The sequence below is a fragment of the Protopterus annectens genome, chromosome 17.part0 (assembly GCF_019279795.1).
Source record: "Protopterus annectens isolate FY-2018-M chromosome 17.part0, PAN1.0, whole genome shotgun sequence".
Lineage (NCBI taxonomy): Eukaryota > Metazoa > Chordata > Ceratodontiformes > Protopteridae > Protopterus > Protopterus annectens.
The window spans coordinates 295,714,051-295,737,110 of NC_056751.1; the positions used below are offsets into that span (position 1 = coordinate 295,714,051).

Genomic DNA, 23,060 nt, shown 5'->3' on the forward strand with positions numbered 1-23,060 from the left:
CACACACACACACACACACACACAATAAAAATAAATGGAACTTCACTCTGCACCATAAAATAAACAGAACTTCACTCTGCACCATAAAAATAAACGGAACTTCACTCTGCCCCATAAAAATAAACAGAACTTCACTCTGCCCCATAAAAATAAACAGAACTTCACTCTGCAGCATAAATTCACCATAATTTCACTCTGCACCATAAAAATAAACAGAACTTCATTCTGCACTTCAGAAGAGCTAGTATCACTTACTTCAGAAACAGAGCTAACACTTGGATCAGCTACTTCATAAAACCGGAGCCTTATCGGCAAGAAGGAAGTGCCTTCCGCACACTTTTGTGTTTAAATTGGTGTGCGACGTGCACATGAATCCTACAGGTCTTGCAGCTGTAAAAGTGGGGGGGGGGGGCCTCCCCCTCACCCTATGGTTCCGGCGCCTATGGCCCTTATGGAAGAACATTCCTAAGCACCATTGATCTGAAGATCGCTCTTCCCCTGGAGACCATATCCAACTTGTAATGTTTGATGAAAGTGTGTGGTTTAGCCCAAATGGCTGCTGTGCAAATGTCTTCCATACAGGCTCTGGAGTGAAAAGCTACAGAGGTTGCTATAGCTCTAGCTGAATGTGCTTTGACATTGTGAGGTCTAGGCTCATTTGTACGCGAGTATGAAAAGGAAATACAATCTCTGAGCCATTCTGATAAGTGACTTTTGACACAGCATATCCCATCTTTGGGCCAGAGAAGGAGATAAAAAGTTGGTCTGTCTTGCGTATAGAGTTAGTCCTGTCTAGGTAAAAATGTAGTTGCCTATGCACATCCAAGGAGTGTAGGCAGTATTCTCCTTTATTGGAATAGTTTGGGAAAAACACTGGGAGCTCGATGGATTGGTTCACAGAAAAATCAGAAACCACTTTGGGGAGAAAGAATGGATTAGCACATAGAGATACTCTGTCTTTATGAAATATCAGGTACGGTCCCTTGATGCATAAGGCTTGTAATTCTGAGATCCATCTAGCTGAAGTGACAGCTACCAAAAACAGAGATTTCCATGAGAGAAATTTGAAATCACATTTTGCAGCAGGTTCAATAGGGGGTTGAGAGAGAGACTGCAGTACTAGAGAGAGATTCCACGTCTCTAAGGGATGTCTAATTGGAGGCCTGCTGTGAAACACTCCTTTGAGAAAGGTTCTGCACAGGCAGACGGACATAATTGGAATGCCCTGTACTGCGTTCTGAAAATTTGAAATTGCTGATAAATGGACTCGTATGGTAGAGGCTGATGCTCCGTTCTCAAAGAACTCAGAAAGGTATTGAAGGATGACAGAGACTAGGACTGAGAAGGGATCTAGCATCCGTTCTTTAGACCAAAGAGAAAATCCTTTCCATTTATCTCTGTAAAGTTTTCTGGTGGATGGTTTATGGGAGGCCAGAATGATATCGCGAACAGGTGAGGAAAGGGCTTCCTGCCTGGTGACTAACGTAACTGGAGAAACCAAGCAGTCAGCTTGAGAGAGGACAGATTTGTGTGAGTCAACCATTGGGGGTGAGAAATTAAGACTGTACGAGTGTCCAGGATCCATGGAGGCTGTAACAGATGAGGCTGGAGGAAGGTGAACCACACTTGACGAGGCCAGAATGGGGCAATGAGGATCACCTTGCATCTCAACTGAGTGGCTTTCTTTAAGAATAGAAATATCAAGGGAATTGGGGGATAAGCATAGAGGAGACCCGTGGGCTAATCCTGAGTCAGAGCATCTCTCGGAGACTCCCTCTCTGGGGGAAAGAGGGCAAAATAGCCGCTGCATTTGTTGTTCGAAGGGGAGGTGAACAGGTCGCAGCAGGGCTGGCCCCATCAGCTGAAAATTTCTGCAGTCACTATGGGATTGAGTGACCACTCGTGTGGAGGGAGAATGCATCTGCTCAACCTGTCCACAATCACGTTGGAACTTCCTGGGATGTGTGTTGGTATAGGAATGCGGTCGGAAGCTATCGCCCAATGCCAAATTCTCATGGCCTCTTGACATAAGGGGTAGGATTTGGTTCCTCCTCACTTGTTGATGTACCAGACTACTAACAAATTGTTTGACTGAACTGCAATCGTTCCAGGCGAGGGAGAAACTGATGTAATGCCTGCAACACTAATAGCACCGCTCTTAACTTCAGAACATATATATGCAGGTTCGCCTCTAAGCTCGACCACTTGCCTTGGACTGCCTTTTCCTGAAAATGGCCTCCCCCACCCTAGCAGGGAAGCATCCATGGTCACAGTGGCATTGGGTTTTAGGGGTCTGAAAGGGACAACACCAAAATTCTGCGTCTGGCTTCATCCACAAGAGGAGATCTTGCTTGCAAGAGATGGTTATGAGCACCTGTGAGTTTAGGGGATGATGATTTGCAAACCACTGGGACATTAGAAGCCATTGTTAACAGTCTCATGTAACCTTGCCAGAGGAACTATTGGAATGGCTGCAGCCATGGACCCCAGAGCCTGGAGAATTTTCCTTGCTGATACCTTTTTTTTGACAGAGTATCACACGCACTTGCGATCTTAACCTTTGAAGTCTATGAACCGGTAGAGATACCAGGCAGGATCAGGTATTGAAAACTGCCCCTATAAATTCTAGCTGTTGGGTAGGTTCTAAGTTGGATTTCTGTCAGTGTATCGTGATGCCTAGGGACTCTGGTAGTGAAAGGGTGTATCTGAGGGCCATAGTCAGAAGATGCTTGTTGGGTTGGAGTGGGGCCAATTGTCTAAATATAGAAACACCTAGAATCCTTGAAGTCTCAGATGAGCTGTCACCACTGCTAGACATTTCGTGAACACTCTGGGGGATGGCAAGAGACCAAATGGAAGGGCTCAGAACTGGTAATGATTGGCTCCTAATGAATAAAACAAGCTGTAGATAAATATATCAAAATAAAGCAAAAGAACTTGTTGAGAAAAACCACTTTATGACACAACAGCAAAGCTTTCAGGTAAAAACCCTTCTTCAGTGCATAACATACAACTACAAACCACTATTGGTTTAAATACAGGTCAAAATCACATGACCAGCAGTCATATGACAAGAATTAAGACTTAAAGAATTGTTAAAAAATTAAAAAAAAATAATTTTTTATATAATATAATATAAATTATACATGAAATTATTAAAACATTCAACGCAATTCAGTGCGTTGTAGCCTAACGAGGACAGGTTTTAATGTAACCACATCATTCAAGCCTGGGGGGTGGCTGAGGCCAACTTAAGTATCCATTCATACTCTTTCGTTTCAAGTATGTTATTAATGTCCCCACCCCTAGAAGTTAACCATGCAATATCAATAACCCTAAAAGGAAATCTATGTTCCATCCCATACTCAGCTGTATGCTTATATAATGCATTTGTATCAACAGATCTTCTAATTTCTGATTTATGTTCAATAATTCTATCTTTTGATTTTCTAGTGGTTTTCCCTATATAAAATGAGGGACATTTGGCACAAGTAGCCATATGATTGGCTCCTAGCCAGAAGCAAAAGAGACTCCTTGAGTGTTTGTCCATTTTGATGGGTAATACGCATCCTGGCGGTCTATCGAGCATATCCAAACATCCTCCCTTAAAAATGGGAGAATGGATTGAATAGTGACCATGTGGAACTTGGTTTGTACAACTGATTTGTTTAAATGGCTGAGATCCAGAATGGGTCTCCAGTCCCCGGTCTTTTTTTGGCACTAAAAAGAATCTTGAGTAAAATGTGGATCCGCATTGGTCTGGAGGCACTGGTTGGATGACTCTTTTTTTGACACAGCTTTCTTATCTCTGCAGCCGCTTCTTCCCTTTGATTGGGTGGAACATCGGAAGGTTCTTTGTAGGTTTTGGATGGGAGGATAGAGGGATGTAGTAGCCTCTGGAGATTATTCTCTGTACCCATTGATCGTTTGTAATACAGCGCCAGGCAGTCTGGTGCAAAAAAAAAAAACGAATGAAATAAAAGGGAAAAGATTTAGCAAGTGACTAAATAAAGGATAAATATCCAAAAATACAAAAAGTATCAAGACAAATAACACTTAGCTTGAGAGCTCGGTGAAACGCTGCTATATGGTTATGCGGCAAACAAGAACTTAGGTAACAGGGAGAAGGGCATTGTGGGTAGCAGCTTAGCTTGAGATTTTTTGGTGTACGCGAGCTTGGTATTAGGCAGACATGGTTCCGAGGGGCTCGGAACCAAACCCATCAGTGATGAATGGAAAGAAGATTAACAACATCAGATTAAATTTTAACACATAAGCCTGACAATTCAAAATTCTAAAAATTAAAGTTGCAGAAGCATATACTTTTCCCCCCAAAGTTATCAATTGTTTTACTGACCTTGTCTGAAGGGGAAGGATCAGAATTAACAAAATGCTTGGCAGCAGCTGTATTAATGAAAGCCATGATTTCAAAGACTTTGGAACTTTATACATTATGTCTGCTTTCAGAGGTGCAGCAGGCTGGCTATCAGGAAAACCACAGGCTGTAACAAACATCCTCCAGTGTTGACAGCAACAAGTGTAGACCCATTCTAAAGGGACAAAGCCTTAGAAAGTGATAACTGCTGAGTGCTATTAAAATATATATAATGTAATTACATACATTTTTATATACATTTCTTATATATGCATATTGTTGTGTTATTTTATATTACTTTTTATAGTACTTGCTTCAAACATATTAATGTTGGATCAGTACTGAAAGTGTACTGGCACATTTTTTAGGAATGTTTGAGTGATTTTACTTCCTGTATAGGTTGGTTTATTAGTTTAATTGTTTTATTGAACATATGGTATACTTATGCTTGGTTTAATATAATGTTTCAAGTGATTGGTCCAACCTGGTTGCCTCACTTTGATGTTTGCATATATAAGCATGTCATTTTCTGTAGAAGGTCTGATGAAGCTGATGTGAAAGTGCTTACCTTTTTAATTTTATAAGCGAATAAACATTTTTTATAACTCCTAGCACTGTTTTATTCTGCTGGTGTTTGCTGTTTTATGAAGAAGTAAAACATACAACTATTCACATATTTTTTGTGTGTGAGATGTCACAAAAGTATGAAATGTCTGGTACACAGCTGAAAATACACATTTTGCACACTGACTGAAACAAACCGACATGCAAACAGAAAGCAATCATTCCCCTAAAGGCAGTTCTGTCTAATGCTGTTTGCAAACAGTACAGCAACAGCTTCACAAGATGGGCAAGTTTTGACAAGGAATTTCTTATCTACAATTGCTGTACAACGTGCTTTCGACAGACGACTTACCATCAGTGTTGTGCACCCGAGGTAATGTTACTTAGTGTAATGTTGCACAATAGAAACAATTATGAGTCTGTACTACCTGCATTGTGTAACAATTCTCTTTAAAGGTATTAATACTGACATTAACTTTTCTTCTTTAAGCACTTAAAGTCTTTGTGGTTTATGATCCTAACTTAACAATTCCATACTTTATAACATCTGACAGTCTGCAAATGGTGTTTTACAAAGAGAAAAAAAAAACAGTCATGGAAAGCCTACCTTCAAAATAATTAACTTTACAAGTCTGTATATATAAAATTGATTTACCCTTTCTGCCAAGAGTTCTTTTTATAAGTGTATCTCTCCTGACTCAACTCCAATATTTGGATATCCTCCTGAATAAGACATTTTTGTCATACAAGGCTAATCTCAGTCAGCAAAACACAGTGCAGTAGAGATAAAGATTAAAATCCAACAATGCAATACTTACATATTTACAGCTCTTGAAGATATCTGATGGATTGCTTGTGCAAACCTTATCACCTTCCAAGCCAATTACTCTTTTGCAAATGTTTGTTCGTGGATCATTTGGACTTTTAGCAATAACAATGTCACCCCTGTCAAACAATTCAGCAAATATAGACCAGTTAAAATGTTGCTGTCTTTATAAAATTCAGATACATAATCTCACTCATTCTGAGGTTCACATTTACTTACCTTTTGTCTTTATTTATTGTTCGGCAATGCAATTTCATTATTTTTGCCAAAGTGTGCCCTGCTGTGTTTCTATGTCTATTCCTGATTATGCACATCTATTTAGTTGTAGTTGTCCAAATGACAGAAAAGCCACATTTCATCTTATAGCACCAGTTTTCCAACTATGGAAACAGACCAAAGCTGCTGGATTGCCAGATAATGATGAAAAGGACTGAGCATTCCATGGCAGTTATTTTCTACACAGAGACCAGGGAAAGTACAGTTGTGTAATAATGCATCATAATAGTAGCTATCTGAATACATCACTGGTGCAGTAGTGTTGACAGATGGGATGTCCTGCCAAGGATACCATACATTCGACTAACTTACTCCAAAGCTTAGGCACACCTTCCTCACACACTGTACACCCAACCTTAGACCTAGGCACGAGGAGTGCATGTTGGTACTTACGGGATGTAGGAGTGTGAAAACCTTCACAGGTTTCTTTCCCCAGATATACACTTAAAAAGAGGATAGACTCTGGTACAAATAGAGGGTAGAATGATAGGCAAATGGGGATTTCGCCTCAGTCTAAAGGGAAAAGATGAAAAAAGGAGGAGGATGGAGAGGGTGCTTACACTGATGCAGTAATCTATTCAAACATCTACTGTTATGGTAAATTTTTGGCACAACATCAGATCACTGTTGCAGTAATGCTGACAGATGGGACGATTCCCAATGCTTTTAGGTAAATTGGGAGTGAGTAACATAACTAGAGATCGGTATCCTCTGAAGGATGGTTCTGGCAAATCCCTGTTCTGGCACTAAAAAAGGCATCAATGTTGTAAGGTTTAGTAAAGATGTGAATGGAAGACCACGTAATTACATACAACAGATTTGGAATCAAACTCCTTGAAATAAAAAGCTCCTGAAGAAACAGTAGCTCTCCTTAGTTGTTTGTGTACATCTAACATAAAAATTATCCTTCCTCCCTTGATTTGAGGGTTAGAGAAAATGCAGAGAGATGAAGAAATTGACATTTCAGTAACCATCTTAGGCATAAAGCATGGATTAATTCTAAGGGACACCCTGTACTTGTAAAAGACCAAAAAAAGGTGGAACAGGAATGAGGGTTTGAAGGTCAGAAACCCTTTTTGCAGAGGTTAAGGCTACAAGGACCATTTCCTATGTACATAATTTTAAGGATGCAGAAAATGCAGGTTCCAAAGGAGGTAAAGTTAATTTCTCAAAAACATAATTCCTGTCCAAGGGAGCAGAAAAAATGTTATGTACTCACCATAACATTCCATCTGTGTTATCCATTTTCATTCTTCCTCAACTGCTGGGCTCAGATCTGAACCTCAGACCTGACTTGGCCGCTTCTTTTAGCTCGTAGAACATTGAAACTCTTGAGCTCCTCCCTTTACCCATGATGTCACCTTACATACCTCATATCTAGTTTGCTGCCCATAGACCCAAATAATAGTTAAGAAACATGAAATAACAGAATCTGGGACTCAAACAAAGGAACAGTGGTTCCTCCAATATCCTTCACAATCTTCCAAGAGTAAGGGAAGAGGGTTGGTGGGAGGGAATTTGAGGAAGAATGAAAATGGAGAACACAGATGAAATGTTATGGTGGGTACATACCTTTTTTATATGAAGCTGTCATTTTCATTCATTCCTCAACTGTTGGAACAGAGTCCCCAGCTACCTAAACCCACCATGGATTCTAAGGAATGATATTCCTAAGCACAGCTGAGCCAAAGGCTGCTCTTCCCCTAGAGTCGAGATGGAATTTGTAATGAGTAATAAAGGTATGAGGCTTGGTCCAAGTTGCAGCTGCACAAATATCATCTAATGAAGTTCTACATAAAAAGGCTGAAGAATTTTCCATAGATCTAGTGGAAAGGGCATTTGGTGGTTTTGGTAAAGGCAACCCCCCTTTTTTGTAGGCAAAGGTAATATAATGTGTCACCCATTTGGCTAGAGGCACTTTAGAAACTGGCCTAATTTTGAATTAGAAAAGGAAATAAATAATTGATCAGATTTCCTTATATATTTGGTTCTGTGAAGACAGAAACTTAACTGTGAACATCCAACAAATGTAACATATATTCTCCTTTGTGTGAAAACTTTGGAAAGAAAACTGGGAGTTGATATCCTGATTAATACTGGATTCTGACACCAACTTAAGGAAGAAAGGGAGGGTTGGTTCTTAAAGATACTCTGTCCGTGTGAAAAAGTAGATATGACGGCTTAGAAGAAAGAGCTTAAAGTTCAGACACTTTTCTGGCAGAAGTGAAAGCAACTATGAAAATAGTCTTCCAAGTTAATAAGCTTACATCAGATTTGGCTGATGGTTCAAAAGGGGACTGGGTTAAGGCCTGAAGAACAACATTTAAATCCCAAGGAGGAGTAAGATCCTTCAGAAGAGGTCTAAGTAAATATGTTCCTTGTAAATAGGCTTTGCAAAGCTTGGTGGAAGCTAAGGTCACATTGTTTACTCCTTTATGAAAGAAATGGCTGCTAACTGTACTCTCACAGTTGAGGAGCTAGCGCCTTCATTGAAAATTGTAGCTAAAAAGTCAAGAACCGTAGTAATCAGTGCTGAAAAGGGGAGTATATTCTTTTTATATGCCCAAAAAACAAATCTTTTCCATTTACTTCTGTAATTTTTTCTAGTGGAACCTTTGTGTGAAGACAATAGAACATGACGGACAGGGGAGGACAGTCTGGGCTGTCTAGCAATCAATGAAACTGGAGAAACCATGCAGTCAACATGAGGCCTGAAATGTCTGGATGAGTTCATGTCTCTTGGGTGAAACACCAGATCTGGAGTTGGATCCAGATTCCACAGCAGATTGTAGAAGATGAGGCCAAAGTAAGGGAAACCAGATGTGATGAGGCCGGTAAGATGCAATGAGGAAAACTGAGCTCTTCAATCGAGATGCTTTCTGGAAAAATCTGGGAATGAGGGGTACTGGTGGGTAAACGTAGATGAGACTGGAGGGCCAATAATAAAGTAGAGAGTCTACTGGGGATTCCCCCACTGTAGGATTAGGGCAAAGAACCTGCTGCAAATGTAGTTGAGGGGAGATGCAAAGAGATCACAGCATGGTCGACCTCATCATTGGAAAATCCTCTCCTCCACCTTCATGTTGACAGACCACTTGTGAGGTATTAGAACAAACCTGCTTAACCTGTCTGCAATTACACTGAATTTTCCCAGAATGTGCATTGCTATCAGAAAATGACTGAATGAGATCACCCACTGCCATACTCTCATAGCTACTTGACAAAGAGGGTAAGATTTGGTTCCCCCTTGTTTGTTGATGTACCAGACTACTGACATATTGTCTGTCTGAATTGCAATAGTCCCAGTTAGAAGAGCTTCTTGAAAGGCATGCAAGTCTAGGAGGACAGCACTCACCTCCAGGACATTGATATGCGTGTTGGCCTTTTCGACAACCATGTGCCTTGGACAGTCCTTCCCAAGAAGTGCACCCCCAATGCGATTCAAAAGGAGTTTGTGATCACTGTAGCCTTGGGCTGAGGAAGAACAAAGGGAAGACACTATTGCATTTGATTGGAATTGATCCACCACAGAAGATAATTTTTGAAAGCTTGTGTTATTTTGGTTTGACTGGGTAAGGACTGATGGATAATGGACTATTGGGTTGCAAATGTCCACTGAAGGATTCTCATATGGTACCTTGCCAGAAGTACAAGAGTGACTGCTGCTGACCTAGATCTCAGTCCTTGGAGTATAAGATGAGCTGATCTCCTGGATTGCCTGTTCATTTTTATGTAATAGTACACATCCTGAAGATCTGTCAAGCACATCTAGTCGTCCATGCGCAGAAATGGCAAAATGGACTAAACCGTAACCATCCAGAGCTTTATATACTGAAAAAACTTATTTAGTAGGTTGGGATCCAAAATTGGTCTCCAGTCCTTTGTCTTTTTTGGCACTAAAAAGAACCCTGAATAAGTTCAGGACACTCTCTGGTCTGGAAGGACCTCTTGGATCTTGGATTGCTGTTTTTTTTCTAGCACCTTCTTTATTTCTTAGTGCTGCTGCTTCCTTCTGACTGGGTCGAATGTCAGGGATCTTTTTTGAAACCAACAGGGGTGGAAAGGGAAATGGTATTACATTAGCTCTAGATATTATCCTCCTCACCTATGAATCTTTTATAATTTCTAACCAGGCTCTATGGAGCAGGAATAGATGATCCCAGACTGCCTCCAGAGATGGACAGTCAGGCCTCCTTTCAGCAGCACTGATAGGATCTGTCAGAGAAGGAATCTCTAGATTCTTGGTTATGCAGACCACCTCTGCTGTAGGGCCAGCATCTTCCATTTGAGTTCCCCCCTTTGCCCCTGGGGGAACTGTCTCCAGATGGATCTTGGAAGGAACCCTGGGATTTCTTGAACCACATTTTTCATCTGCCTCAATGGTTCCCAGAAAAGGTCTGCTGAGGGGTTGAAAAATGTACACCCATAGCAGACATGGTTTTTCCTTCCTGCTCACACCTAGAGAGCATATTTTTAACTTTGGGACCAAATAATGAGGCTCCGTCAAAAGGAGCAATGATGAAAGAATATCTGAAAGTTTCCACAAAGTCACAGTACATCCAGGCATGTCTCCTGCTGGTAATTCCTGAACTCACTGCCCATGAGGTATCTTTGGACAAATGAGAAATAAGCCTCATGGACGAATTTGAAATAGATTGTACGGTAGCCAACTGTGAGGCAACAACCCTCTGTACCTTGGAGGATATGGTCACAGAGAGGGACTTTGAAAGTTCTTTAATTAAATTCCTCTGGAGTCCTGTAAAATGTGCCAAATAATTCAATGACCTATGAAGGTCGCTGAAACATAGACACACTTCCCAAATCTGTCCGGCACCTTAGACTTCTTGTTGGGGAGGTGGACAGAGGAACTTTGTTCTGCTAGTTCCTTTTTAGTGGCTGCCACTCTAACCATGGCATCAATGGATACTCCTTTACTCCAGTGTGGTCTACCCTTAGGCAGTGCCAGGATCATATCTGATCTCTTGGGTATCGGCTCTATACCATCAGCCTCTTTCCATGGTCATCAAGAAACTACATCAATGAGTTCCATCCATGAGCAGAGTCACCAAAGAGGCAGATGGGCCAGCGCCAAAAGCCTCCAGGAACACCAACCCCTAATAGGACGGGTTATCTGGGGACCAATGACCTCTTGCTTTAAGAGTTCTAAGATATTTCCAAATGAGACATCATTTAGTGGTGGCCCTGGGGGACCCATCCTCTTCACTGAAGTCGGCATCCTCAGTGACAGATTCTTGTGGAGAGTTTTAAGGGTTTCCTTTTGCACTTCCTCTTCCAAGGAACCTCTGCTGTACGATGGTCTGGAGAGGTATCAGAAGAGATAACTATACCCTGCTGGGTAATCTGGAGACTAGTTTTGTATGACTGTCCCAGTGGGATGGATGACTGAGAATATGGACTCAGAAATGAATGAGACTGGGAAGTCAGAGCCAAGGAGGGTAGAGAAGTCTGAACTCTGGGAAGAGTGAAGGCCCTCTCCACTGCCTTGAAGGCAGAAAACCTGGGAGAAAGAGAAACAGATGGATCTGATAAGACAGGCTTATGGACAGTCAGGTCCCCCCACCCCAAAGGCAAGCTACTTGAAGCAGGAATTGAAGCTGAACTGCCCAGCGCTAAAGCCCAGATGGGTAAAGATGGCTCCAACAACTTTTGAGTTAAATCCAACACCCCAAAGCCAGCACCAACGCTATGGCTCGGAGAGCCGTCTGACTCCAAAGTGCTCAGCGCCTGACCACTCAGTGAAACCTTCAGAGTAGAAGATGCTAACATCTTCAGATCTGATGTAAATGACTCCAGAACTTTTGGATTCGATGACTCCGAAACCAAAGGGTGGATCAGAGAAGGTGCTAATAAAGCAGGTGTAAGTACTGACAAAGGTTTCCAGACCCGACTGGATGACAGCTGGAAGAACTCCCATCTGTATCTATGTCCTGAGAAACTTCTTCATCATCCTGTCCACATCTGATTCAGACAGGCTCCTGGAAGACCAAGTAGATGAAGCTGTAGAGGAAAGTATGAAGTAGTGTCATGAAGAAGCCAAAAAGGGTGGTTGGAGCTGAGAGGTGATCGGCTCTGGCAGAAGCTGAGATGATTGGATCCTAGGTGACTTCTCGGGTCTAGGTTTTGGATTCAAAGCAGTTCGATCGAATGCTTTTGCTTGCTTGAGAGGAGGCTCAGAGTTCGGAGCCAAGCTTGAAGCAGTAGCTCGATCAGACGATCTCCTTCTCGATTTTTCTGGAGTGAGGAATCTTCTTTTTAGTCTGACTTTTTGGAGTTTCAGCCCCAAAGGCCATTGAAGTAGGTTTAGAAGGCAGTAAACCCCTAAGTATCAACTCGTTCTCCCTTGCATATATCACAGGTGACATCCAAATGTGAAGGTCCCAAACAATATACATATTTTGAGTGCGCATCAGAATTTGGGACCTTGTGACCGCAGACCACACACTTCTTAAAACCTGATAGCTTTTCAGACATCTCAGAAAGAGAAAGGAAAGATTATTATAAATCTATGTATACTACACCACTCAACATGTTACAGCAAGAAATATGGACAAAGCAATAAATAATGGGGGGAACAAAGGCCCAAAAATATGTATACTTTTTAAATTTTGCTCTTACAAACTTAGAAAGTAGATAGAACAACAGATTTTGCATTAGTATGAATTTTCTGAAGGGTATGAAGTCTGAAACTCAAATAACTGCCATTATATATTCTGACTTCAACTCTCAATAATTTGCCAGAAAAACACAATTTTATAAAAAAAGAACCACAAATATGAGGCAAAAATCTGGACATTCTGCAAAAATCTGTACGGTTGAGAGGTATGATATACACATATATATTTTAAGGTGAAAGGGAATGGTAAATACAAGGTACTTAAAGTACTGAAAAAGGGGACAGAATAGCAACAATGGTACTAGAGTAAAGAGTAAGGAAAATTAGAACAGGATACTAAAAATATAAAGGAAGAAATGTTAAATATATTATCTATTATACTATATATATATTACTATACTATATACATTATTCTATATTATTATAGATCTGAAAATAAATTTTTGCTAAAAGTTGGCAAACCATATCTCAGCTGGTCAAATGCTGTACTCCTTTACTGTCTCAGAACTCTGGAATGCCCTCCAACCTGCAATCAGGACCATCAGTAATCCTGATCTCTTTAAGAAACCTCTCAGAAAATATCTTTCTTCTCTATGGCAGTGTACATGTGACAAAATAAAACCTCCTTAAAAACCTGCCTTCTTCACTACAATCCTTTCTTCTCTAGTGGTACTGTCCATGTGCCAAATTAAAACCTCCCTCCTTCACTATAATACTTACTTCATTTCAGCATAATACTCATATAACTTTTCTACTCTATCTCACCAAAACAACTACATGAGCTCTCACTCTGCCTTGCTAAATGTTAGCTGCTAACACCTACAAACCAATAACAATTCCTCAATCAAAACGGATACCTAGTCAGACAACTCAGCCATCAAAGTTAATAATTTTACATCAAGTAGAAGTGTATAAATATGTATATAATAATTGAACTGTTAATATTATATTATCTTCATTGCAGAGTGGCTGTATATACTCTGTACTAGTGTTAATTTCTGATATTTACACTACTGTAACTGTATTTTACTCTATATTGTGTATCAATTTCTTGTATGCATTGGCAATATATGTGGAGTTTTTCTCCCCAGGCCTCCACTGAAAATAGGCACACCTAGGCCCAGTGGACAATCCCGGTAAACAAATGCAATAAATAAGTAACTAGATAGATAAATATATAGATATTACAAAAATTAAAGGGAGAAGTAAAGCCAAATAACTAAGATATTTATAACTCACAAAGACTAATCAATTGAGAGTTTCAAGATCTTGCGTCCAAACACTATGGCGGCAAATGAGATGTGAGGTTTATAAGGTGACTAGGGCATTGTTGGTAAAGGGTGGAGCTCAAGAGTTTCAATGTTCTACGATCTAGAAGAAGTGGCAGAGTCAGATCCGAGGGTTGGCTCTGAAACCAACATTTGAGAAATTAATGAAAATTACATCAGATCAGATTTTCTGGGAAGGTAAGGGTGATATACAACTCCATTTAAGAACTGGTTGACCTCAAACATGTAGAAAGAGGTGGATCCATAGGTACGGGTGCTGAAATAGCTGACAAGTGCACATTAAAGGACATATAAGTCAATCCAGATTTGAGTACCTCTCTCACATATTTGAAAATATATAGTATAGTATAGTATAGCCTGATAAAGATCACTTCCTCTTTTTTTGCCCAAAAACTGAATCTTTCATTTTGAAATATATATTTCTAGTTTGCAGGTTTTCTTTACTCCTTTATAACCTGTAGCGCATCCTTTGAATAATGGTGCCTACAAGGAATTAGAAAGCTATCATCCAAAGAGTGACACTAAGTTGTCTTTAGATTTGGATAAATTAGACAGCCCTTCTACTTTGTTAGGAAGGCCATTCTGCGAGGATATATAAGATGATCACCCTTGGCTAGACAAAAAAAGAAGGGAGAACCATTGTTGCCTTGGTCAAAAGGGAGTCACCAAAAGTATTATAGGCTTGTTCTCCTGAATCTTCAGGAGGGCATTTTGTATGAGAGGAAAGGTAGGAAAGGCATACAGAATTTACCTTTCCATTGAAGGAAAAAAGCATCTGTTCTCCAGGTTTAGGTTTTCATGCAAGGAACCCTAAAGCTACACAACCTTGAGTTGACTGTTCAGACTGAAGGCAAAGAGATTTATCTTGGGGGTTCTCCACTGGTGGATAAGCTGAAGGAAGAAAGTACAGTTGTGTACACTTACCATAAATGTAGATGTTCGAGTGTATTCACTGTTGCAGTCATTACATTTGTGTAATCCTGCTGGCAGGTTGCCCTCAGTCGGCCTGAATTCCAAAGTCTTGGGGTCCTGTGTCGGCTACTGTTGCCCCTTCCCTTTGTCAAGTCGGCAAGGGTATAAAAGAAGCAGCCAATGCCATTTTCTTCAGTTTTTCTTGCCCCAGATGTCAGGTGCCCCCTAAAAGGGTAGCCAAAATTTATATATATATATATATATATATATATATATATATATATATATATATATATATGGGTCTACTTTACATTACCGAACCGACAAACAAAACACCGACCCCAAATAACCGAAAACACACAACACCGACAACTCACAAAACCGAACACAATTACACCGACACAAACAACGTAAACTACACATGACACACACTGACATATCCACTAACCCTAACCCAAACCCTAACCCTAAGGTCCGACACTACCGCACAGTTACCCTACCCGCACCCTAACCCTAACTCACTTAACCCACCCCTACACCTAAAGACTGTCACTATCGCACACTTAACCTACCTGCACCCTAACCCAAACTCACTTAACCCACCCTAAAACATAAAGCCCGTCACTATTGCACACTCACCCTACCCGCACTCTAAACCTAACTCACTTAACTCGTCCCTAAACTACAGTCCGTCACTATCACACACTTACCTTACCCGAACCCTAACTCCGACACTACCACACACTCACCTTTCCCACACCCTAACCCAAAATCCCACAATATCACACACTTACCTGACCGCTCCTAACTCCGTCACTATCGCACACTTACCGAGTCGCGCTCACACGTTACCCTTGTCGGTCTTTCGGCTGTCGGCAAATCACCTTTTTGATCAACTTGCTTGTCGGTCGTTTCGTCTCGGTCTTCTGCGTGTCGGTGAAGTGTTGGTTCGGTAATGTAAAGGGGACCCATATATATATATATATATATATATATATATATATATATATATATATATATATATACATGCACCAATATAAACTTTACCTTCATCTACAAGCAAATACACCACATAGGTTGTATAAATCAGAGAATGAAAGATAAGTTCCAACAGAAAAAAGGGGAATGGTGGGTGGGTAACCTGGACTGCAACAGTGAATACACTCGAACATCTACATTTATGGTAAGTGTACACAACTGTACTATGTTCTTCGTGTTTCACTGTTGCAGTCATTACATTTGGGTAGAGTCCCAAAGCTATGATTGGGAGGATGGAGCTAAACGGCATTAGGAGTGCCTATGAGGCCCTGCAGAACTTCAGTGGCAAAGCCTGCCCTGGATTTAGAGTAGAGTGGCAGATGATGGTGCTTTGTAAAAGTGTGCACTGAACTCCAAGTAGCAGCCTCCAAAATGTCTTTGGTTGCTACTCCCCTGAGAAAGGCTGCTGAAGTGGCTGCATCTCTGGTTGAATGTGGCCTAATGCCCTTAGGCACTGGCTTGCCATGTTGAAAATAGCAGAAACGAATGCAGTGGCCTATCCACTTTGAAATGGTCTGCTTTGAGATCGCCTTTCCTTGTGATCCTGCAGCATATGCTACTAGTAATTGCTCTGTCTTCCTGAAAACTTTGGTTCTGTCCAAGTAGAATCTATGTTGTCTGTGTACGTCCAAGGAATGCAGAATTCTCTCCCCCTTGTTCTGTGGATTTGGACAAAAAGTTGGCAGATGAATAGTTTGGTTAAGAGCCACATTGGACACCACTTTAGGCACAAATGTCGGGTTTGTCCACAGAGAAACCCTGTCTGGACAAAACATGATAAAAGGTTCCACAGCCATGAGTGCCTGTAGCTCTGAAACTCATCTTGCAGAAGTTATTGCTAGGAGCAGAGCTGTTTTCCAAGATAAAAACTTTATATCAGCAGTAGCAGCTGGCTCAAATGGAGGCATGGTGAGTTTTTCCAAGACATAGCTGAGGTCCCATGCAGGTACTGGTGATCTCCTTGGAGGCCTTACATTTTTGGCTCCTCTGAGGTACTGCTTTAATAAAGGATGAGAAAAGATTGGTGGCTCTGTACTGTAATGAGCCGAAATGGCAGAGGCATGAATTTTAATTGATGGAAAAGATCGGCCTTTGTCCAGCATTTCAGTTAAGTATTGCAAAATCTGAGGAATATTTGGTACAGCTGTATCAGTTCCTTGTGCCTGGTTCCAAGCACAGAATCTCTTTCATTTTCCAGCATAAGATTTTCTAGTACTAGGCCTTCTGGCTTCCAAAATGACATCCATCACAGCTTTACTGAGTGGTGTGTTTTGTATGATTACATTATCCGCCATGCTGCTAGGTTTAACGTCCTGAGTTGGCTGTGCAGGATCGGACTGTTTTGTTGGGACAGTAGATGGGGTATTTGAGGTAGGCTCCAAGCTGACCATTGAGACAAATTCCTTAGGACTGGGTATCAGTACTGGCGGGGCCAGTCTGGGGCAATCAGTATCATCTTTGGCTTCTCCTGTCTGACCTTTAGGAGTACCTTGGGGAGGAGTGGCAGTGGAGGAAAGGCATATACCGACTTTTTTCCAGCTGAAAGACAGGGCACCCATTTTCCATGCTTATCTGTGATAAGTCCTTGTGCAGAATCTTTTAGTTGGTAGTTGTTAGGGGAGGCAAATAGATCTATGTCCGGGCATCCCCATTTCCTTGTTATCATGCTGAAGACATGTGGATCCAGGTGCCACACGGGGGCATCCATGAGGTTTCTGCTTAAATCGTCTGCCAGAGTATTTTCCATTCCTGGCAGGAATTGTGCCTGCAGATGTACTTGGTAAGTCAATGCTGTGTCCCACAAAGTCATGGCTAGTCTGCAAAGGGGGTAAGAATGTGTGCCCCCCTACTTGTTTATATACCACATGACCGTGGTGTTGTCTGTCTTTATCAGTAGTTGTCCCGGATGAAGTAGGTCCTTGAAGGCTGTCAGGGCATTTTGAACAGCTACCATCTCTTTTTGATTGATATGTAGATGCATTTGGTTTGAGGACCATGTGCCCTGAATGCATCTTCCTGCCATGTGGGCCCCCCAGGCATAATCTGATGCATCCGTTGTTAGTGTCTGCCTGACTGGGGGAAATGTGAATGGCTGTCCCTTGTTCTGGTGGCAAGCCTTCTCCCACCATCGAAACTCTTGTTGCAGGCAGGGAAAGAAAGTAATCATTGTCTCCAGGCTGTGGCAATGTTGAGTCCAAACACTTTTTAGGTAACTTTGAAGTTTCCTCATATGCAGTCTTGCATATGGAATTAGTGGGATGCAGGATGCCATGAAGCCCAAAGCCTGCAGATTTTTTCTTGCAAATAACTGGGCCTTTGTTGCCAACATCTTGAAATAGGTAGTCAGTTGCCTTTGTTTATCTGGCATGAGATAAGCCATCTGGGCAGCTGTATTTAAGCTTGCACCCAGGAATATTATCTCTTGAGAGGGTACTAGTTTTGATTTCTTTTCGTTGACTGTGTACCCTAGGCATGTTAGAAGCCTTTTCACAAATGCCAGCTGCTGTAGAAGAATGTCCTTGTTCTCTGCTTGAATTAGACAGTCATCCAAGTAAGGATATATTTGTATTCCTCTTTGTCTGCAGAATGCAATTACTGGTGCCAGGCACTTTGTAAAGACCCTGGGTGCAGTAGATAAGCCAAAGGGCAGTGCAGAGAATTGGTAATGCATTGAGCCAGCCTTGAATCTGAGGTATCTTCTGCATGATTGTCTGATTGGGACATGCAGGTATACCTCTTTTAGGTCTAAAGTCACAAGCCAAGCATTCTTGCCCAGCATGGACAGTAGCTGCTGCAAAGTTAACATTTTGAATTTTGGTATATCCAGGAATGTGTTCAGAATAGACAGGTCCAGTATTGGTCTCCAGGCCTTGTCCGTTCTGGGTACCAAGAACAGTCTTGAGTAAAATCCTTGTCCCTGCTTTTGCTCTGGTACTTGTTGAATGGCCCCCATGTTCATGAGGGATGAGACTTGTTTTTGTGCCTCTGCCCATTGATTTTTTTTGCAGATCTGGCCAGCCGTTTGCCTTTGGCAGGGTATGGAAATGGAACTTGTAGCCTTGTGACACTATGTTTAGAACCCACTTGTCCTGGGTTATACTTTGCCAGTTTTGAGAAAAAAATGCTAATTTTCCCCCTAAGGGTGCTGCCAGGAGATAAGTGCTTGGTGCAGGCGGTGGAAGTCATTGTGACTGTTTCCTGTAAGGTTGTGATTTGTCTTCTCCAACTTTGGAGGTAGAAGCACCCCACTGCTCTGACCTGTATGAACCTTGCACCTGAGATCTGCCTCTACGGCATCTGGATCTGCCCCTTTGAGGTCTGTCTGACACAGGAAAGGACCAATTCTTTGTAGGCCAGTGTCTACTAAATCTAGGTGGCTGTACTTGTAAAAAATCTTTGACAGTTTGCATAGATTTAGCTTTGTCCTCCAACACCTCTTCTGCCTTAACACCAAACAAAGTATCATGCTGTAAAGGTGCATCTAATAATTTAACTTTCACATGATCAGGTAGATTTTGTTCCTTTAACCAAGCATGCCTCCTAATTACAGAACCCGTAACTGCAGCCCTGCAGGAGGCCTCCAAAGAATCAAAACCACATTGCAAAGTATGCTTTCCAACTTGTTCAGCTGCATGCAATAAATCCTGCATTTCCTTCTTTTCTGCACATTCGGTGTTTAACAACATTTTCTGTTTAAGCAATGCCATACTGACATGTTGCTGATATTTGAGCATATGAAACTGACAGTTTAAGGCCCTTATAGCCAAGGTAGCAGATTTGTAAACCTTTTTTCCCCATCTATCCAGTGCCCTAGAATCTCTGTCAGGGGGGGTAGGGTTTTTTGCAGCGGAAGCCTTAACTCCTTTGGGACCCTGTGAAATAGTTTCTGGGTCTGCAGCAGGGTTTTTAAAAAGGAATTTATGAGAGTCTGGAACCCTGTAATATCTATCAGGCTTAGGAGGAGCTGGAGGTAAGGAGTCAGGGGTAAGACTAGACTCCGAAAAAAACATCATCTACAATGTCTAACACAGGTGGAATGGCTAGAGGCTTGTGTTGAGGAAGTAAAAGGAAATCTCTGAGCCTCTTTCTAGATTCTGAAAAATTTTGGTTCTCCCAGTGGAAATGCTCCCTCATTGTATGCAAGGTTTCCCCAAAAGAATAGTCCTCTGGAGGAGAAGCTGAAGGTATAGATTCTTCAGCATCAAAATCCTCATGGGGGGAAGAGAATATCCCTGATCAGAAGAGGAATCAGAAGAAATAGAAACCTGATCTGAGGATCCATAGGCAGTCTCTTGCTAGGCCTCTTATCAGGAGGGGGATGGGAACCCCTGATCAAGGTAATCAAGTCTTCGGCCATTTTGAGCATCTGTTTTTTGGGCATAGAGGCCTGTCCACGTGGCTCTTGAGTTTGTTTCTTTGCTTTAGAAGGTGCTTTAGTCTTTGAAGCTGAAGTTGGTTTAATATAAAGATGTTTAGGTCTGAATACACCCTCAGAAGCCGGTGCCTGCACAGTGGCTCCGGACCCATCTGAGGGAATAGTATCTGAGGCTCCAGTACCTTGAGTTTCCGGCGGCATGGCCGACTCCACGTGGGAGTCAGTAGCAGCCTGCGAATCTAAAGTAGCGGGCGTCAGGGGCTGCAAAAGCGCCTCACTGAGAACTGGTGAACCGGCGACTGGCTTAGGAGAACCTTAGTCGTTGGTTTTGGGCCTCGGTTGTTTATCTCTCTCCTTTTCTTTGCATTTTTTGTGAACTCCGGAAGTCAGATGGCTATCCGACGACATTTCTGGATAATTAAACTGGCGTCCAAAATAGTTTAAAGCAAAATCATACCAACGCTTAATAGTGCATTGGTTAAATCTAGCACAAAACCGACAACCAGAAACATTGTGATCAGGGCCTAGGCAAGGAATACAGTAAGAATGAAAGTCCTTATGAGGTATTTGCTTTCCACAAGAAATACAATTATTTACTTTTTCTGACATCGGCCTGGAGCAAGAAAAAAGTTTCCCCAATGGGATACTTAGCTTTATTGAAGACTTCGGATCTGAAATTCGAACACGAAAATTTCAGGAGTCGGCTGACTGGCACTTGCGAACTGCTTCTGCTTAGAGCACTGCGCAGCAAGAAAGACTGAAGAAAATGGCGTTGGCTGCTTCTTTTATACCCCTGACGCCCTGACGTCAGGGAAGGGGTGACAGCAGCCGAAGCAGGACCCAAGACTTTGGAATTCAGGCTGACTGAGGGCAACCTGCCAGCAGGATTACCCAAATGTAATGACTGCAACAGTGAAACGCGAAGAACACGTCTCTGTTTAGCATCAGTTTGTGAGGGTCTGCCCTTGATCTGGTCAGTTATTCTGCAAAGTTGCTCTGTTCTGAGATTATATAACTCCTTGGAAGAATACAGTATGCTGAACTGCAATGTCACAAACAATCACTGCCAATCTTAACAGGTGTTATGACTTTGTACCTCCTATTTGTTGATGTACCACATTACCAGTGTGACGTCTGTTAAAACCTGGACTGTTCCTGGGGACTAAAGGTGATGGAGAGAGTAAAGAGCAAGAATCAATGCTTTCATTTCTTTTATGCTTATAGAGTCTCTCATTTTCCTTTTTGACCACAGTCCCTGTACTATGAACCTCTGTGATCAAGCTCCCCAGGCCACATTTCATGTGTCTGCTGAAGCTTTTTGCAGAGGACAGGGGGTGTAAGAAAAGGAATTCCTGGATTTGCTCTTATCAGACTATTCCATTAAAAATTTCTTTCTTCACAAAAGGCAAGAGAGGAATTGGGAATGACAGTGCTCTGCTCATCAAGATTCTAGGTACCACTGGATCTTCCTCATTTGCAGCCTATCAAATGAAATCTTTTGCATTCTGGATACCATGCTACCCCGGGCTCTCAATCTCCCTTGCAGACATGGCCGGCCTTAGGCCAGCCTTAAAAAGGGCGCAGTTAGTGGAATTAACTTACTTCGCATTTCTTAGCTTACTTTGCATTTCTTAACTTTAGTTTAGTTTCACCATCCCATTTGCGCCCTCCCCCACTTTTGTAGTCCAATGCATGATTTCCACCATGATACATAGCACGCCCCCCTACAGTGTTGTTCCATTCCCTCCCCCCTCCTTCCCTTGCATCTATATCCTCATCGGCGTGGTACTATTCACCACGTGGGCTACAAACAGCGATTCTAGGGATTTATTTTGTGCAGTTGCACCTTATCTTCATTGCTTTTGTTTGGCTTAAGGTAAGTCGGCTTCAAATATATGTACTGCTCATCGGGCAGGTTCTCTCTCACGCTTATGTTAGGGATTCCCGTTCAAAAATTCATCTGTTTTTGTGATCTACATTTTATTCTACTATAATTCATCTGGGAAATCTCATTTGTAAGATGAGATAAGATATCCGTTTGGAGAGACGGGTGATTTTGCAGCTCTCCAGAGCAAGCTGAAGCTTAACTCTGAAAATATAGAGCTTGGGGTGGGTTTTACTTTTTTTTTAAGTGCACTTTTCATTTTGTGCTTCCAAAAAATGTACTGTATGCCCCTGTTAAAGTCAGTACATGAAGGCCATCTGTTAACTGGAATCTGGTATTTTTTCAAGTTGGAGGAAAAACTGTACTAGTAATATATATATATATATTCAAATTAATTCAATAGTATAAATGTACAAGTTCAGCAGAAAAATTATTAACCAGTAAACGAAAATTACTTTTTAGTAATTGCACTGAAGCTGAAAGCTGTCTTAAACAGCCCCCTCATCCGAAATGAAAATGGTGGGATTAAAAATCCCACAATATGTGGATATTCATGAAACAAGAAAGGATATGAGTGGTGTGGGACTAACAGGGTAATCTATACGAATGAGGAATGTGACATGTGAATGTGAATGTGAGTGAGCCTAACAGCTTGTAACTGCATGCATGCACTTAGTGTGTTTTTTTTATTTTTGGTTTAAAATGCTGTTGAGGCAGTTGGATTGGCAATTGCTGTTATTTTTATTAGTTTTGTTACCTGGCAAGACCCACAAGGTAATCTATAGTGAGGATGTTTCTCAACAACTGTACCTTGTGAATCTTGCCAGGTAATAACAAGAATTAATAAAATAAAAGTTCAGGTACCAACTTTCTGCAGATGTTTTAA

The 23,060-nt window shown here is 41.6% G+C and overlaps 1 protein-coding gene across 4 annotated transcripts in view; it reads right to left on the reverse strand.

The window, feature by feature from the left end:
* IMMP1L (inner mitochondrial membrane peptidase subunit 1) overlaps window positions 1–23,060 on the reverse strand; it is an 836,932-nt gene that overhangs the window by 466,316 nt on the left and 347,556 nt on the right. For all 4 annotated transcript variants that reach the window (XM_044058964.1, XM_044058965.1, XM_044058963.1 and 1 more), the window contains one exon: window positions 5,758–5,884. In XM_044058964.1, the coding sequence (XP_043914899.1) occupies window positions 5,758–5,884 (127 nt within the window). The remainder of the gene's footprint in view (window positions 1–5,757; window positions 5,885–23,060) is intronic.